This window comes from Aphanomyces invadans, assembly GCF_000520115.1.
Source record: "Aphanomyces invadans strain NJM9701 unplaced genomic scaffold supercont1.63, whole genome shotgun sequence".
NCBI lineage: Eukaryota > Oomycota > Saprolegniomycetes > Saprolegniales > Verrucalvaceae > Aphanomyces > Aphanomyces invadans.
In genome coordinates, this window is record NW_008580208.1 from 112171 (window position 1) to 128505 (window position 16335).

General features: G+C 56.9%; 5 protein-coding genes across 5 annotated transcripts; 3 read left to right on the top strand and 2 right to left on the bottom strand.

Moving 5' to 3' along the window:
- The first annotated feature begins 1172 nt into the window (after positions 1–1172).
- Positions 1173–3289, top strand: H310_14225 (hypothetical protein). Its single transcript, XM_008882035.1, has one exon. It carries the CDS (start codon positions 1236–1238, stop codon positions 3237–3239), a length of 2004 nt encoding a protein of 667 aa, XP_008880257.1. The 5' UTR covers positions 1173–1235; the 3' UTR covers positions 3240–3289.
- Positions 3290–3899: 610 nt separating this feature from the next.
- On the bottom strand, positions 3900–5745 carry H310_14226 (hypothetical protein). Its single transcript, XM_008882036.1, has 7 exons — positions 5406–5745; positions 5241–5352; positions 5049–5188; positions 4721–4985; positions 4407–4583; positions 4304–4359; positions 3900–4238 (listed from the first exon to the last, which is right to left on the bottom strand). Exons 1-7 carry the CDS (start codon positions 5696–5698, stop codon positions 4061–4063), a joined length of 1221 nt encoding a protein of 406 aa, XP_008880258.1. The 5' UTR covers positions 5699–5745; the 3' UTR covers positions 3900–4060.
- Positions 5746–5761: 16 nt separating this feature from the next.
- Positions 5762–8152, top strand: H310_14227 (hypothetical protein). The gene is made up of 3 exons (XM_008882037.1): positions 5762–6989; positions 7085–7653; positions 7720–8152. Exons 1-3 carry the CDS (start codon positions 5792–5794, stop codon positions 7873–7875), a joined length of 1923 nt encoding a protein of 640 aa, XP_008880259.1. The 5' UTR covers positions 5762–5791; the 3' UTR covers positions 7876–8152.
- Positions 8153–8892: 740 nt separating this feature from the next.
- On the top strand, positions 8893–10689 carry H310_14228 (hypothetical protein). The gene has a single exon (XM_008882038.1). It carries the CDS (start codon positions 8917–8919, stop codon positions 10429–10431), a length of 1515 nt encoding a protein of 504 aa, XP_008880260.1. The 5' UTR covers positions 8893–8916; the 3' UTR covers positions 10432–10689.
- Positions 10690–11030: 341 nt separating this feature from the next.
- Positions 11031–16143, bottom strand: H310_14229 (hypothetical protein; the record flags this gene model as incomplete). The annotated part of the gene is made up of 20 exons (XM_008882039.1): positions 11031–11106; positions 11139–11332; positions 11389–11672; positions 11719–11811; positions 11869–11947; positions 11998–12259; positions 12305–12483; positions 12550–12676; positions 12734–12870; positions 12915–13123; positions 13169–13273; positions 13338–13623; positions 13670–13888; positions 13946–14285; positions 14338–14556; positions 14637–14800; positions 14875–15263; positions 15340–15458; positions 15509–15887; positions 15954–16143. 20 exons carry the CDS (start codon positions 16141–16143, stop codon positions 11031–11033), a joined length of 4050 nt encoding a protein of 1349 aa, XP_008880261.1.
- Positions 16144–16335: the final 192 nt, after the last annotated feature.

Sequence of the window (16335 nt, forward strand, 5' to 3'; positions counted from 1 at the left end):
TTCTCGACAACATCGAGTGATCAAAATACACTTCATCGTTTTGGTGAAATTGAACGAATCGTAGTAAGGGAATTTGTATAGTGTGCTCAACGCGGATTTTGCCGGGTGAAAGAACCGTACAAATTACAACGTTGTCCAAATTTGGAGTGGTAGTCTACCACAATCTGGTGAATGTTTGTCCATTTTCGTCCAACTGCTTCATTACCATGACACGTAAAAGGTAAATTTGTACGAACGTATAAGTAGTAAAACCGATGTACAGTGTTCGAAGGGTCAATGGATCGTGCCGTCCTCTGTACAAGCAACGATAGTAAGGCCATCGAACGGTCTTACAACACGTAGTGCATCCTGTACGCAGTAGAGGGTACTGGTCCAAAGATATGGCCGTTCATGTGGGAATGTATCAGCCCCCACTCAAAAGAAGGAAATGCAGTTGTCTTTCCCTCAGCTCTTCCAAAACGCGGTCAAAACTTCCATCCGCTCTGCAACCCGACAGATGGAAGTTATGACCGCGTTTTGGAAGTGCTCAAGGAAAGGTGGATGAGCACTGCAAATGTGTGCCATGAGGCAGGTGGAGCTTTTGCCTGGGGCTGGACGATACCTCTTTGTTCACTAGCAAGCGTTGCAGACTTTGAGTACAGGGACCGGATATGGAAGAAGGACGAGGTGTACTCGCTCGTGGTCACACGGACAAGGGCATTGATTCTGATACGATTTAATGACAATCGCACAGGTATACTCACTCTCTGCGGCAGCGTTGAGCATTTCGTCTCGCTTTGGGCATCAAACATGACTCGGATTCAAAATGAACTGGTCTCGACGGATTCGTTTGTTTCGATTTTGCAAGCATGGTGCATGACAGAGCAAGGAGGGTCCACCGAGCGCCAGGTTTTCCCCCTGTACCCCAGAGATGATCGTGCGTGCTGTTGAATGAACACGCTCCCGTCGACCCCAAGTGCCGTAGTAGCACCGACCACTTTGCGACACCAACATCCTATAAATATAACATCGAGTGTCTATTGGCAGTCGATCGGGTCAATCTGGCTTTTGATTGGTGGGTAATGGACGCATTTTCACGTGAAGGCCAATCCTTTGTCTTTATCAGACTTGTTTTGGCCAATCCGATGCAACCATGGGCCTCCCCGTGCAAGCCAATCGTTACGCCGATGGTGCTCCAGTCAACCGCGAGCGCATCTCGAGTTTGGCCAAGCGGAACGCCACCGAGCTAGGAAGCGATGGTCGTGTACAACTTCAAGAAGATCCAGACGGTGCCGCCGGCGAGCAACTTCATCGACATCATTCTCACGCGGACGCAGCGCAAGACGCCGACCGTGATCCACCCGACCTATGCCATCTCTCGGATCCGCGCGTTTTACATGCGCAAGGTCAAGTTCACGCAGCAAACATGCCAGGAAAAGCTCAGTCAGATCATCGATGACTTTCCACGTCTCGACGACATCCACCCGTTCTACGCCGACCTGATCAACATCTTGTACGACAAGGACCACTACAAGCTCGCGCTCGGCCAAATCAACACGGCCCGCGCCTTGGTCGACAACATCGCCAAGGACTACGTCCGCATGATCAAGTATGGCGACACGCTGTACCGGTGCAAGCAGCTCAAGCGCGCCGCCCTCGGTCGTATCTGCACCCTTCTCAAGAAGAACAAGAGCAGCTTGGACTACCTCGAGGAAGTGCGCAAGCACTTGAGCCGTCTCCCGAGCATCGACCCCAACACCCGCACGCTCCTTGTCACGGGTTTCCCGAACGTCGGCAAGTCGAGCTTTATGAACAAAGTGACGCGCGCCGACGTGGACGTCCAGCCGTACGCATTTACGACCAAGGCGCTGTACGTGGGCCACATGGACTACAAGTACCTGCGATGGCAAGTGATCGATACGCCGGGGATCTTGGATCACCCCCTCGAGCAGCGCAACACGATTGAAATGCAGGCCGTGACAGCATTGGCGCACTTGCAGGCGTCGGTTCTGTTTTTCCTTGATATTTCCGAGCAATGCGGCTTCACGATCGAGCAGCAGCTCAGTTTATTTGCCAACATCCGGCCGCTCTTTGCCAACAAGCCACTCCTGCTTGTGTGCAATAAGATCGACCAGATGCCGTACGAGATGCTTCCCGCGCACCACAAAGAAGCAATCGAAGAGGCCGCGTCGACGTCCAACGCCAAGATTTTCACCATGAGCAATCACTCGGAGGAGAATGTGAGCACGGTCAAAAACTACGCGTGCGACGAGCTCCTCAACCACCGCGTGAGCACCAAGGTCAAGGGAAAGAAGGTCGGAGATGTCCTCAACCGCCTTACGGTCGCCATGCCAGTTGCCCGCGACGATGTCGTCCGTGATGTATCGATCCCAGAGAGCGTGCTCAAGGCACGCGACGAACCTGGCACTATTGTGCCGCGCAAGACGCAAAAGCAAAAGATGGTCGAGAACGGCGGCGCTGGCGTGTACGCGATGGACTACACGGAGCACTACGAAGGCATGCTGAAGAACAAGGAGTGGCGCCACGATGTGATGCCCGAGATCTGGAACGGCAAGAACTTGGCCGATTACATCGACCCGGACATTCTGGCCCGTCTCGAAGAGCTCGAGCGCGAAGAGGAGGCGCTGGACGCCGAGGCTGCCGCCAACCAGGACCTTGAAGACGACGACATCGTGTCCGACTTGGACGAAGAGGACAAGGCCAACCTCCGCGCGATTCGCGACAAGAAGTCGGTCATGGTAGCTGAACACCGCCAAGCAAAGAACAAGAACCGATCGGTCTTGCCACGGAAGCACATGCGCCGCACGCTCGATGGCTACAAGGACAGCTTGGATGCACTCGGCGTCGACACGTCGAAGCTCAACCACGCCGCGGCCAAGGCCAAGAAGCACGAAGTGGACGAAGAGCAACGCGGCCGCAAGCGCACTCGCGATGAAGTAGACGACGTCGACATGGAAGGCGGCAGCGACGACGACAAGGGCTCCCGCATGCGGTCGACGTCGGTCGCGCGCCGATCCAAGTCCAAGACAGGTCGATCCCAGAGCCGCGTCGCGCCGCGCGACGAAAGCGGGTTCCGCGACGAGGCCATGCAGGCCAAGAGCAAGAAGGTCATGCTCAAGCAACAGCGCAAGATGAACAAGATGGCCCGCATCGGCGAAGCCGATCGCCACCAATTGCCCAAGCTCGCCAAGTGGCAAAACTCGGGCAAGCGAGGCAACGGCAATACCAACTCGAGATAAAACACTGTCGTTCGTGTGCTGTGAAATATATTATGTATTCGATCTCACAAGATGGAGGTTGGACGCCGGCGGTGGAGGCGAAGGGCGCTGGCAATCGAGCCATGCGAACGGGATTCACGTCGAATCTTTCCACGCGATTGGATCCGTGCGTTCCGTGGGGGACAACCGAATCGGAAGCATGGCGTGCTTTCCTCGGGCCGTGTTTGCGTGTGGCTGGCTGGCGCTGGGTGACCGTCCGAGAAAGGAAGCGTGTGGAAGAGGAGAGCATGCAGTCCAGGAGAAGGCAGGCACTCCTTCCCCGCATTCGTACGCCCTCCACGCCAGTCATCACGCGTTCGAAACGAAGCAGCAACTTCTCTGCTTCTTCTCGAGACGAAGGCATTTTGCTTTGACCAAGTGATGTAGCCAGGCAAATGGAACAAGCTACTTGCTCCTAGCACAGATCACCGTGGTCGAGCTCAGTGTGTGCAGCTCTTCGCAATCGGTTGCTTCGATAATGCTCCTTGATCGAGCTCACGAGGACCGCCCAATGTGCCCATCACAAGACGCCATGACCTCGACAAGTGGATCTGTGCAGGCTGCGAGGCATGACGTGCAATTGCGACCTGTACGTGGCATGGGCATGCGCGTAGTCTGTACGAGCTCCCTTGGATCAACTTGTTCGCGACGGACAATGGATCGCTCAATTTTAAGAGTACGAGGGCCATAGAGAGAGAGCGAATGCGGCGACGCGCACGTCGTCAGTACCTAGATCTCGACGCCCGACGACGTGGTTTTGTCCGTCCCATACGAGCCGCAACGGACTCATCGCGCATGCTCTGTTACGTTGACACGTCGGTTCGCACCAGCGCCTTTTCGAGCTCGTCGTACGCTTGTCGTTGAAGGAGCTGCGTGCTTTGGAGCCGTTGAATCAACTCCATTTCGGCGCGTTCCATCTCCGCCACCCGTTTTTGCTGCTCCCGCAGCTGCATCTCCTCGTCTTCGACACTCTTTCGGTATCTACTCACGGCGCAGCATGAGTCGCAACCTGCGCCAGAGCACGCCGTGGAGTCTGTCGGACGTACCGGGCGACGACTTGCTTTTCCACCATTAATTTTTCCTGGAGCTTCTTCTTGCGCATCTAGAGTGTCGAAGGTGGATCCTGTTGGCGGCACGTGCGCTGCCCACCTCATCTTCCTGCTGCCGCACGCGCTGCCTCTTCTCCTTGGCTTTATTCACTTCGTCCATCGCTTGCTGCTCCTTTGCTTGCTTGAGCCGCCTCCGCTCCAACTTGACCGACTCGACTTCTTGGTACTTTTTCGAAATGACGCTGATGGCGGCTTGGCGCTTCCGAATCACCGACGTCTACAAGGCATGGACGGGAAAGATGGCATGAAAGATCACTCCACATCGCCACTTTCCACCGAGTTCCATGCACCCCAGCACGATTTCGTTTGCGCAAGGGTGCATTGGGATCACTGCTGTGGGTGACAACGACGTACCTTGGCGGCAAGTTTGTGCTTCTTCGTCGCGACGCGGACGTTTTGCTCCTTCTCGTGGAGGAGCATGTGTTTGTCTTGCTGCTTCTTGAAAATCTCTTCGCGGTGCTCGAGGATCTGCGCCGCTTTCTCCCGGGTTTGCTCGATTTTCCGCCACGCTTTGATCTCTTCCTGCTGCAACAGCGCCAACCGGTTTGCCAGCAGCCTGGCGTCGTATTCCACTTGCTTGCGCTTGGACTTTGCCAGCGACAGCTTGGTCGTAGCGCCGCTACAATGCACACGTGAGCCATGGGGCAACGACCTCGGGAAAGGTCGAGAGAGGATGGTTCACCTGGTGCTTGGTCGGCCACTGCGAGGCGTCGACGTAGGTGACGTCGCACGAGGAGATCGTGGCGGCGTCGACGTGCTGAGTTCGAGCAGGTCTTGTCGCTCTTCCTCGACGATGCGCAGCCATGCGTTTTGAAGCATTTCCTGCGGCGCATCGTCAGTTGACCAGGGAAACCGGTGTGAACGATGGACTTACCCGAGGTAGGTGTGCCCCTCGCACGGTCGAGATCATCTCGAGCAGCGTTGTTGCTTTCATGTCGATGCACTGGAACGTCGCCACGTGGGACCGAAATGTGTCGACGTGGACCCTGCACGCCGCCATGGTTACGACGAAAGAAAAAAGTTGCACGGAGCAACGTACTCGCCGTCCGGTGCGACCAAGCTTGCTTCGATAGCCCGAAAGATGCACTGCCCGATGTCGTGTTGTTGGGGTAAAGGCCGAGTTTGTGGACGCTGGCGTTGGTGGGACATGGTCGATTGCGATGGCGCCCCGTCCAACGATGGCATGACGGATGCCGAGTCGACGACGATTTCCGAACGGACGTCGCGCTTCGGTTGCTGATGGTTTTGTTGTTGCTTCTTCTTTCCACACGGTGGGGCGGGCACGTCCAGCGGCGGCATCGACGACGGCGACGGCAAGTTGTCCAGCCGCATTCGGCGGCGAGCGAGCCTGAAACGGCACGGTTTTCACGGAAGGCAATCGTGAATCAAATATAGCTTCCACAGACCGTTTCGACGACAGACGGGATGGCCGAGGCGGCAGACGTGCCAACTCGGTCCCCGTCCATGGACATGGTGGCGGCACAAGGAGTGCCTGTGTTTGCTCTGGAAGCCATGTACCAACAGGACAAGCTGCAACAAGAGTCGAGTCTCCATTGCGACGACGGAGGAGTAGATGCCCAGGGCGCACAGCCACCGCATTCGCAGCCGTCTCGCCACGACCATGCAGGTCGAGACACTCCACCTGGACGACCACTCCCACGACCAGCGGACGTGGGCATGTACTCGGCATCTGTCGAAAATGCCACCTCCAACGCGTTGTGGGCTCAACCGAACTCTCTCGAGTCCGCTGCCCCGATCAACTCTACAATCAGTCTTCTTCCACCGGAGTGCCACGATACCGTGAAGAAACGTGGTCGTGGTGACGCCACGCTGTCGTCTCCATCGAAACCCACCGCGCCTGCTCGGCCTGCACGGCCGCGGGCGCCATCTCTTGCGACGGTGGTTGCCACAGCCATGACAAATCCCGACGTCGTTGTCACCGACGACGCGGCCGATTCGTCGTCCGGAATTGTGACGTTTGACGTGGGCGGGACCATTTTTCGATGCAAGCAACGGGTGGTTGAGAAATACCCAAACAAACGCCTCCACCGGTTGCTCCTGTGCGGCTGCGAACAACAGCAAAGCAGCCCATTCGCTTCCCCTGTTGCCGCCATCTTTGTCGATCGCAATCCGAACTACTTCGCTGTCATTCTCGACTGGTATCGCACTGGTACGTTCCACGTGCCAGACTCGCTGAGCATGGCGGGCCTCCATCACGAAGCCGCATACTTTGACGTGCTGGCTGAAATGTTTTCCAACAACGAGGCACCCGCGTTGCCGTCTGCATCCTCTCCCATAAAGGTAGCAGTGTCGGTACCCCCCATATCCCCCAGCGCCCCCACGCCGTCCAGGAGTCCTGCTACTGGTTCATCGCTGACGGCAATCCACTGCTTTGTCAAATCCTACACGCTGACGCTTCTTCCTGCCCAACCCCCCGTGGTGTTCATCCTCCGGGCGCACGAACAACTAGTGCTTGAAAGCGCCGCGGGCGTCGGGCGACTCCTCCTACGAGTTACCGATTTGCATGGTAGCACGACCGTTCCTCGCGCTGTTCTCTACGACAGTCACTCGTACTTTTTTCTCGGCGGTGGCCAGGCGAAGCTGCACGGCACGCCCTTCCCAGGTCAGTACGTGGCGCACGGGGACGACCATGTTGACCATTGCAATCTCTCTCCACTGCGGCAAATTCACTGATGCTCACGCATATTCCTGCTCCAGGCAACCTCATCTACTCGTTTTGGGCGGACGACACGGCCAGTGGCGAGCCACCAGAAACGACCGCAATGCCACTTCACGTCGAATTCAAGCTCCGATGTGCATTCCATGCGTCCGAAGTGCTCGCACTCACCCCGGACGCTCAGAAACTCCTCAGCCACACACTCGACATGGTAGCCAAGTCCACCAGCGCCACAGTCACAACCGCAGTCCTTGCTGGTCTTGAAGTGGACCAGCCGTCGCCGTCACCGCGCGGGCCGGACAGACGTGCAGCTGACAAGCCCAAGCAACCCCCATTGGCGATGGTAAGCGTCCAGCCACCAACGCAGCAACCTTCACTAGCCCCGGGGCCGACGGTATCAACGACGACAACGGGTGGGGTGGTCGCAGCCAACGACAAGTTCTCAGCAATACCAGTCTATCGGCCCCCACCCGCGGCCACACTTGCTGTCCCACCAGCAATATACGGCGCACCCAAGGAAAACGCTAGTTCGCTTCCAGAAAAGACAAAGGAGCGAGCACAAATCCTCGACGAAGCCCAGCAATTTCAAACCAAAGTCAAGGAGCATGCCGTACGTCGACGACGTAGAATCAAGTTGCACCCAACACTGGTGCTGAATAGCTGTCGTGTGTTGTAGGCGTGGTTACAACATTACCAGCGCGAAATGCAGCAGTCGTCGGCAATTCCACGGGACCTTCCTCCTTCCGATACCCCCAGCTCACCGACCAAGAAGACGTCGGCAGCGTCCATGGCGCCTGTCGCAACCCCTCGACCAGTCGTCAAACGAAAGTGAACCACGCAGTGCCATCGACTGCGCTATGGATGGACCTCCGCGCGCAACCTCACTGGCCATTCAGACACAACCCCCACCTACTTCATCCTGTTTAGTTATGAAAGGCACATGGAGACGCAGGGCCGAACGCCGCCATTGCGCTAGCTGCCGCCCTTAGACTCGGAAATGGGTTGAGACAACAAGCCACGATGAATCATCAAACGGTGTAGTTGCATCACATCATGCATGTTGTGGTCGTGCGTTTGCCCAAAGCACTACAAACAATGGGTTCGTCCGTACATCCCAGCCAATTTTTCCGCGAGCAAGCAAGCCGCGTATGACAACCTGATTTGCTTTGGGGACGAGTCGGACGTCCTCTCCGCGGTTTGGGCGAAAGTCCCCGAAATGTTTGCACAGTCTGTATGTATTGGCATTAAAGAAATCTGGATGGTCGTTCTGTGCAGCTTCTAAGCATTCCGAGCGCACAAGAAAGAGCCAAAGCTGTTGAGGTTGTGCCGTAAGCGAGGCTGCAGCATACATGTCGACGAATTTTATGCTTTTACATGGACGTGCAAACATCTCGCCAGGACTCTCTTCCACGATTGGCAAAGCTGGGACACGATCGAGAGATTCCCGACGGATGACCGAATATTTATCCTGGTCATGGCAGCAGGCGTGGCCAAATTCGGCTGCAAACCCGATGGTGTACGTTCTCTGGTACACTTGTGCATACAAGGATGAAGCTTAAAGTCTTACGACAGTCGACAGGACAGTCGTCGTATTTCCACATTCCAAGCACGACCAAATGCATTATGATGAATGATCGTATAAAACGTCATGATTTGAATGCATGATGTGATGCATGATGTCGTCGTGAATCAAAATCCATGGAATCTATTTAAAGGACCCGGCCGGAACATGGCGGGTTGCGCCTTTGCTGTTTGTGTATCTTGATTAAAGTATGGTGGCCTATGCAAAGTTGAAGTCGCACCGGTAAAATCGGAGCGACACGTTCGAAACGGCGCGGGATGGCAACCCCATTTTCCACATTCGTACGTCACGATGAAAACGTTTGTCGGGTCGACGGCGCTGGCCTTGTCTGTGTTGCAGGCAGGCACTTCCGCGACCACCATCTGCAATGCCATCCCGCCCCACTCGTGGACTCAAGCGGCGGCATCCAACCCCAAGCTTCACGGTGCCATCAACGAACTAAGCAAATACGCGGTCGCGACATGGTACACGGATCGATGGGGCGACTCGGTCAGCGACCTCCTTCAAAAGTGCACGGGCTCCCAAGTGCCTTCGATTGTCATCTACGGCCTCCCAAACAAGGACTGCGCCGACGGGTTCTCGAGCGGCGGCACCAACAAAGACGCTGCCATGTACAAGGCGTGGGTGCAAAATTTGGTGGCCCGCGTCGGTTCCCGTGAAGTTGTGTACGTGCTGGAACCGGACGCCATCGGACTCCTCTCCAACAACAACTGCGCCAAGCAATTCAACTACCTCGACAACCTCAAACTCGCCCTCGGACTCATCTCGGCCGGCAACCCCAACGCCAAGGTGTACATGGACGTGGCGTCGTGGTCGAAGCGCGACGAAGCCGCTAAAATCTTGAGCGACCTCAAGTCTGCGGGTCGACTTCACGGGATCGCGATCAACACGTCCAACTACAAGACCAACGCCCAGCTCATTTCGACGTGCGAGTTCTACTCGGCGGCCACGGGCGGCCTTCATTGCGCGTTTGACACATCTCGCAACTACCGTGGATCGATCGGCGACGAATGGTGCAACTCAGCTTCGGCCGGGATCGGCGCCCCCCCGGGCTCGGACACTGGCCATTCCCTCGTCGACTTCAACTTGTGGCTCAAGGTACCTGGCGAGAGCGACGGCGTGTGCAATGGGCGCACGCCCGATGCCCAAGTTGGCCCCAATGCTGGCGAGTTCTTTCCCCAAGGATTCACCTCGCTCTGGGACAACGGCTACTTTGTCGACAAAAAGGGGTTTCCAAAGATCGGTGGCGACTCGTGGCCTGCCCCGAGCCCGTCGACACCAAGCCCTCCGCCTCAGCCAACTGACGCCCCTGCGACGCAAGCTCCGTCCGTTCCAAGCCCTCCGCCAACGGACGCCCCTGCAACGCAAGCTCCTGCTCCGACCACCAGTGACGCCACGACGACGTCCCCGACAACCACGTCGACCACGGACGAAACCAATTCCGTCGAGCCCACGACAGCATCCACTCCGGAAGTCACCGCTTCCGGCGATTCGAACGCGATTACCTCGAACGATGGCGTGCCGCGGACGACTCCAGCCACCGAGTCAGGCAACGGCTCTGTCGGCATCTCTGCGCAAGCGTCGCCGGAAGAAGAAACCATGACCCCGTCCTTGATCATCTTGATTGCGGCGGTCGCGATCACAGGCGTCGTCGCGACCGTGCTCGCTGTCGCGTACATCCGAAAACGCAACATTCGCGAAAAACGCAACGATTTTGTCCAACGCGACTCGACCGGGATTGTCGTGCTGGGGCACACCACTCCCATGAACGGCCTCGACACCCAGCGCGCGCTCAGTGTGCTCTAGGTGGCTGCCCGAGGAGAACTGCCTTGTTTAGAAGTTGTAGATTCCTTCGTACGTCGACGCCTGCATGCTCGTTTTCACCGCCCTCCCTGGCAGCTACACTTGTGTACTCGAAGAGCGTGGTGAAGTCCAATATCAATGTATTTAATGAATTCCGCGGTGCATTGCCCAGTCTACCACAACATGGCCATCCGCTTCATGTTTTTGGTGCTTTGCCAGCCATGTGCGCCGACCATCGTGCACCCCCACGGTCGCATGGCTCGATGGACTTGCAAAAGCGCATCTTCCACCGACTAAACGCTTGTAAAAGTTTGGATTGGCGCCAGTGCAGTACAAACAACTTGAGCCGCACGAGCTGGTCGCGTGTGCGGGGCACGGTCGTGGCTCTATCACCACTGGAACGCCAGTGTTGAAACGAAGCAGCCAACACGTGATCCAGGGACGACGTCGTTGGATGGACAAGCTGTGGCGACCGTCGATGTTGTTGCCATTTGAACACTGCCAATCGCTGGCGCGTCGCCGACAAGCGAGTGCACACGTCGTGTTGCACACACCAGCAGTGGAGGTGATCAGCACCCACGAGAACCTGCCATGGACCTTTGTCATGCGCGGGGAGGTTGATGGAGACGGTGTTGTGGGGGGCTGGACTTGGTGCAGGCGGAATCTCCCACGGCCATGCTGCTGGCGCCTCGTCAACGGTAATGACGAACCCGCGTTGAGCGACATCCTCGTCTTCGTGTGGGGTAAACAGGTCGGGTGGGGCGCTGAGCGATAGGCCATGGGTCAATATCTCGTGGTTAAACCGAATGGCGGCAATGGAGCGAAGATTCGGTTCGCACAAGCGCCCAACGTAGGGTACCGCATGGTCCGGCACGGGGGAGGTACGTGGCTGCGCTTTGTGGGCCTGGCAACTCCATGAGGTGCGTCAAGACATGCAGATGGCGTGTTTTCGTCAAGTACATGGTCAGTGGAATTGGACGGGATTGGATGGTCCAAGCCGTCGTCGCTGTCCATTATGGCCGATCGAGGGCTCGCTGACCCTCGGGAAGACTCGGACCTTGTCTGGAGGTGGTATGTATCGGACACATCGTGGTGCCATGGGGGCAGGGGCACTTGCGAGTGGAGGTCGAATGGATGGCTGCAAAACGCGCACGTTGTGGCGTCCATGGCCCCTTCAAACGATTTGCAGCCACACGATTCCGTGCAGTGCAACGACCGGCCATGGAGAGAGTCGCGTAAGAACGCTACAACCTTGATCATACACGATTCGGTGGATGGAATGTCGACAACCTTGAAAGAAACACCGCCACACGTCCGACGGAACGAGATGCAGAACGTAGTAAAACCCCGACTGGCCTTCGTACTCGGCTTCGAGGCGGGCACCTGATATCGCACATTCCCATCAACAACGCTAACGTGCAAAGGTCAGCGCAGACGTACCGCGCTGCAATAGATGCAGCATAGCTGGGACATTTCCACACACCATGGCGTATACAAGAGCAGTCAGCCCGTGACCATCCTACCCCATCCGTTCTCATTCCCAAGTTGCTGCAGGTCGACATGCTTTACCACCACATCGACGTCGGCGTGGTAAGTGTCGACCAGGGTGTCGATCAAGGCAGGGGCATGTGAGTGTGCACGAGTGACCAAGTGCAGCAGTGTCGGAGACGATCCGTCGCCATGCAGTCGACCCAACGATGTTGCAGGAGGTTCAGCATCGAGCAATGCCATCATGGCCATGCCTTGGCACCGAGAAGCTGCACGCCTCAACGCGGATCCGTCGTCGACGACGCCTTGACGTAGCAACCACTTGATCACATCTACCGCTCCACTACATGGAATGAACAAAGACATTCGCGACTCAGATACAGCGTACAAATGGGCGGCGTAGTTGAGCGGTGGTATGTCGAAGGGACCGCATGGGGTTAGCAAAGACACCCCACAAGAGGCCAGCGCCGTAACAAGGGCGACAGAATTCATGGCGCACGCGGTATGCAGCTTTGTGAAGTGGTCTTCGAGCCACGAAGGACGGATTTGCCGCCAGGGATCGAACGACTACGTAAGTGAGAAGCCAACGCGTTGGCAGGTTGTTCGAGGCTTGGACTATGATCCTGTGCTTACGTGTACTGTGGCGAGCTCCAGTGATGACGGCGCGCGAGTGGCTAGGATGCGCCTCAGTATGCCATTCAATACGACTGTATGGTCGCGGGGATCGTTGGAGGATGGCTTAATAGCGTAGCCAAACAGCCTAGCATTCTCGGATGAGCATGCCACACGTGAAAGTATCGTAGCATCTGCCGCGCACCGTGCAAGTTGAGTAGGTGTGCACCCGTCCAAGAATGACGCGCACTTGCCCCTCTCGCCGGCATTCACCTTCAGCCACGTCGCAAGCTCCAAGTACCCTCTGGAACACGCAAGATGCTCCAGCGACGGAACGTGTGGCTACAATTGTGATGACGTTGCAGTACGTCCCACCGACACCTTACCGTCGTGGCGGCCAGTGAGTCGACTGCACAGCTCTCCAAAAAGACTTGTGGATCCGTCGCAGCCATCCATTTCAGCACGTCGACAGCATTTGCTTCCACGGCACCAACCACGGCCGCGGACACGTTCCACGAAGGTAGTTGGCGAGTCCACAGCAATGCCACGAGACTGACACTGTTGGTGCGCATGGCGTAAAACAGCACGTCCCGGCCTACGTCATGCGCTCAAACGTTTGATTCCCTCCGGCGGCGCACACCTCGACCGTCCGTCGCAGAGAGACACTCGGCTTGGTCCAGCACCAACAGGACTCGAATAACATCGAGGCGACGATACGAGATGGCCCACAAAATAGCAGGTTTGCCTGTGTGCAGTTGGCAATAGTTAGGGCATCCGATGAAGTGTACAATTTCCAAGACATGACGAACCGTCGACTGTGGCGGTACGGGACGGCTGAGCCCCACGTTGAATGAGTTGCCGGAGAACTTTCTGCGACATGTTGAATCGGACGGCTAGCGTAAGGCCAACGTCGCAGTGTGACCAGAGTCGCTTGGAGTGCAGTGAGATGAGAATCGCTTCGTTTCCACGACTTGCTTCCACGGCAAGACCGCCATGAATTGTATGGACCGTATCGTCCATCTTGGCGACCAACGCCACCGCGACCGCCATGTACCCGTTGGCAAAAGCCCGATCCAAGTGCAATTGAAACGCGGGCTACGAGGGCGCTGAAACCACCACGGACTTGGTGAAAAGCGCCCACCTGATACAACTCCGAGAAGTGCTCGAGCAGCCAGAGGCACACATCAGTCCGTGTTTGCGCCGCCTCTACATCTTGGGCACGTCGGTCGCGGCAGCGTTTGGACAACAAAGCAGAGATAGCAGGGCTGTCGGCAACAGAGAACGGATAGTTGTGTGCTTGTAGCCACCGACAACTGGCCAGACACGCGTTCTCTGCAGCCACGCAAAGCCACGACTGCGCCTACGCCATGAAGCATGACAACAGGGACCAATGCGACGTGCTGGCAAGGTGTAGTACCCCAGTGATAAAAACGTTGCCGCCTTGAGATGCATGAAGCACGAGCAGTTGATGGGCTAGGCGGAGTCGACGGCAACGAAACGCGGACATTGCGGCGTCGAATACGCCCCGCCAAGTGCGATACACACCCAGAGACGTTGCCAGCTCCAGCAGCGCGCATAGACCTTGTTCGGTGTCGTCGTCGGCAGAAGCCATGCACGTCGTATTTAGCCGCCAAGGACAGCACAATGCAGAGAACAAGCCGGGTGCGAACACGTCCGAGTGGAGCCAGAGGGCCCCCCACTTGGCCAGCGTCGGTCGGCTCGCCGGGTCGCGCAGAAACACTTCCCAAACCTTGTCGCTACGCAGTCGACACAAGCCGTGAGGACGTGGGCGAGACGATTGCCACGTACGCTTCTGTACAGTCTGCTCCACTTTGCACGAGGCAGTCGGCAATGTCGTACGATCGAGCTGTCAACGCAACCTTCAGTGGGGATGGGATGCGCACTGTTGCGGCCGTCGCTCGGATCGATGGCGCTGAGCTTTCCACAGACGCGGGCGGGGGTGGCCGCGGAACAATTAGCTTCATTGTCTTGAGCTCCACAGTGTGCTGTGATACAGCGTGAAGAGACCTACCCTGATCCACAGAAACGATGACCAATGGCGCAGCAACAGCGGCGAGGACGTGATGTGATGGAAGCTACCGCCGTACGTGGATTCGAGTGCAGTTTTCACACGGTTAGGCAGGTCATGCGGCGAGTTTGCCAACACCCCACCAGCCCCCTCACGTGGCCAAGAGCGACGACATAGATTCGACCGTCGAGGCAAGTTTGCCCTGCTGGCCAAGTTCACGTTGGCCCCCAATTCAATCATCGTCTGTCGAAGCATCTCGTCATATTTGGGCCATTTTCGTCAGCGTCGAAGGTTTCGAATGCCCATGGCTGGCTTACCAGGACGAGGTCGATTTCACTTCGCACGGTGGCGCAAGCCACATGCAATGGCGAGTGGTCAGCGTCGTCGACACGTTGGAGCAACTCGACCACGACGCCGTGAAGGGCAGCGACGTGGAGCAAAAACAGCGCGGCCGCCGCGTGTCGATGCATGATGCTCCAATGTAGCGCCGTCCGTCCCGTGGCATCAGAGGCAAGTAGCAAGGTTTCAGCCGTATCAGAGCCCATCTTGTCACTGTCCAAGAGCAGAACACACCCTTCAACGAACCCTCCCTTGGCGCATACGTGCAGAGCGGTGCACCCTGATGTGTCTGGCTCCAACGGATTCACGCAAAGTTTTTCGTTCGTCAGCACTTCGATCGTTGCCTCAACATGCCGATTCGCACACGCTGCATGGTATCGAAATCATGTTAGGGCGTCGCTCCATGGAACGCGCAACTCATTTTTCAAGCGTCAGGCGGCTACCTTCGTGGAGAAGAGTCCGTCGCAGCGCCGGCAGCGTGAGCGCAGATGGTCTGTACGTGGCCAAGATAAAGCGCAGGCGGGTGACGTCTCCCGCGACTACCGCGTCAAACAAGTCCCCGCTGGACGTTTGCATGTCAACGAGTTATGTTGTAGGAATGGCCAAACCCACCGCAGGCGGAAATCGAGGGCTTCAATCGACCATCCATTCTTGTCGTAAACGTTGGAGAGAAGCGTCGGGGTGGCTTGACCCAGCAGTGCGTCCACGCAAGCAAGCACGTTGGCCGTCAAGACCCTGTTGGCTTCATGTGCCCATGGAACGTTGGTTCTGTCTCGGACAGCCAAAGAATGCCGCAGTGCACTGTGCAGCGCCGTTTCGCCGGCTTCATTTTTTACGTGCATTTGGAGCCGCGCGTCAGGACGCTCCAGCAAACGCAGAACGCAATCCAGGTGTCCGTGCGTTGCCGCGACATGCAGTGCCGTGCACCCGCTGCTGTCTTGATGCAACGTGCATGTCACGTTCAGTGCTTCATTCAGCGCGTTGACGTCACCTACACGGCAAGCTGCGTCGGCAGTGACGTCGGTATTAGGCCCAACCGCTGGTGCATCGATCACACCTTCATGAAGGTCAGTAAACTGCAAGCTTGCCAGTTGCCATAGGTGATGCTTTGCGTGCCATGCATGTGGCTCAACTGGCCGAGCGTCCTCATCGTTTGCGTGGGCTGTGTACCGAAAGAACCACGCTTCATGGCGAGACACTCGCCTCGATCGCTTGTGCCGACGGACGAGTTCCACAAACGGTTGCATATGGAAGCTATGGCCGGTGGATGATGGCAGTTACCAAGCTAATGAGCCCACGGTTGCGAAAATTTCCTGCACGTCCTAAGCATCGACGCAGCATTTACAGTTGGCAGGTACCATGCACACTCCCAATGTTTGCATCGTCGAGCAACCTCCCAGTGCCTGGAAGGTGACCAAAACGATCACCATCAAGTGCAA

What these genes read in the sequence shown, in the direction of transcription:
- H310_14227 (XM_008882037.1), top strand. Translation starts at nt 5,792, where the DNA reads ATGGCCGAGGCGGCAGACGTGCCAACTCGGTCCCCGTCCATGGACATG. An exon ending in GCACGGCACGCCCTTCCCAG is followed by an intron (nt 6,990 to 7,084) that starts GTCAGTACGTGG and finishes TTCCTGCTCCAG; the next exon opens with GCAACCTCATCTACTCGTTT. An exon ending in CCAAAGTCAAGGAGCATGCC is followed by an intron (nt 7,654 to 7,719) that starts GTACGTCGACGA and finishes CGTGTGTTGTAG; the next exon opens with GCGTGGTTACAACATTACCA.
- H310_14226 (XM_008882036.1), bottom strand. Translation starts at nt 5,698, where the DNA reads ATGCGGCTGGACAACTTGCCGTCGCCGTCGTCGATGCCGCCGCTGGAC. An exon ending in GAGGGGCACACCTACCTCGG is followed by an intron (nt 5,189 to 5,240) that starts GTAAGTCCATCG and finishes GATGCGCCGCAG; the next exon opens with GAAATGCTTCAAAACGCATG. An exon ending in TGCGGCAGCAGGAAGATGAG is followed by an intron (nt 4,360 to 4,406) that starts GTGGGCAGCGCA and finishes TCGACACTCTAG; the next exon opens with ATGCGCAAGAAGAAGCTCCA.
- H310_14228 (XM_008882038.1), top strand. Translation starts at nt 8,917, where the DNA reads ATGAAAACGTTTGTCGGGTCGACGGCGCTGGCCTTGTCTGTGTTGCAG.
- H310_14225 (XM_008882035.1), top strand. Translation starts at nt 1,236, where the DNA reads ATGGTCGTGTACAACTTCAAGAAGATCCAGACGGTGCCGCCGGCGAGC.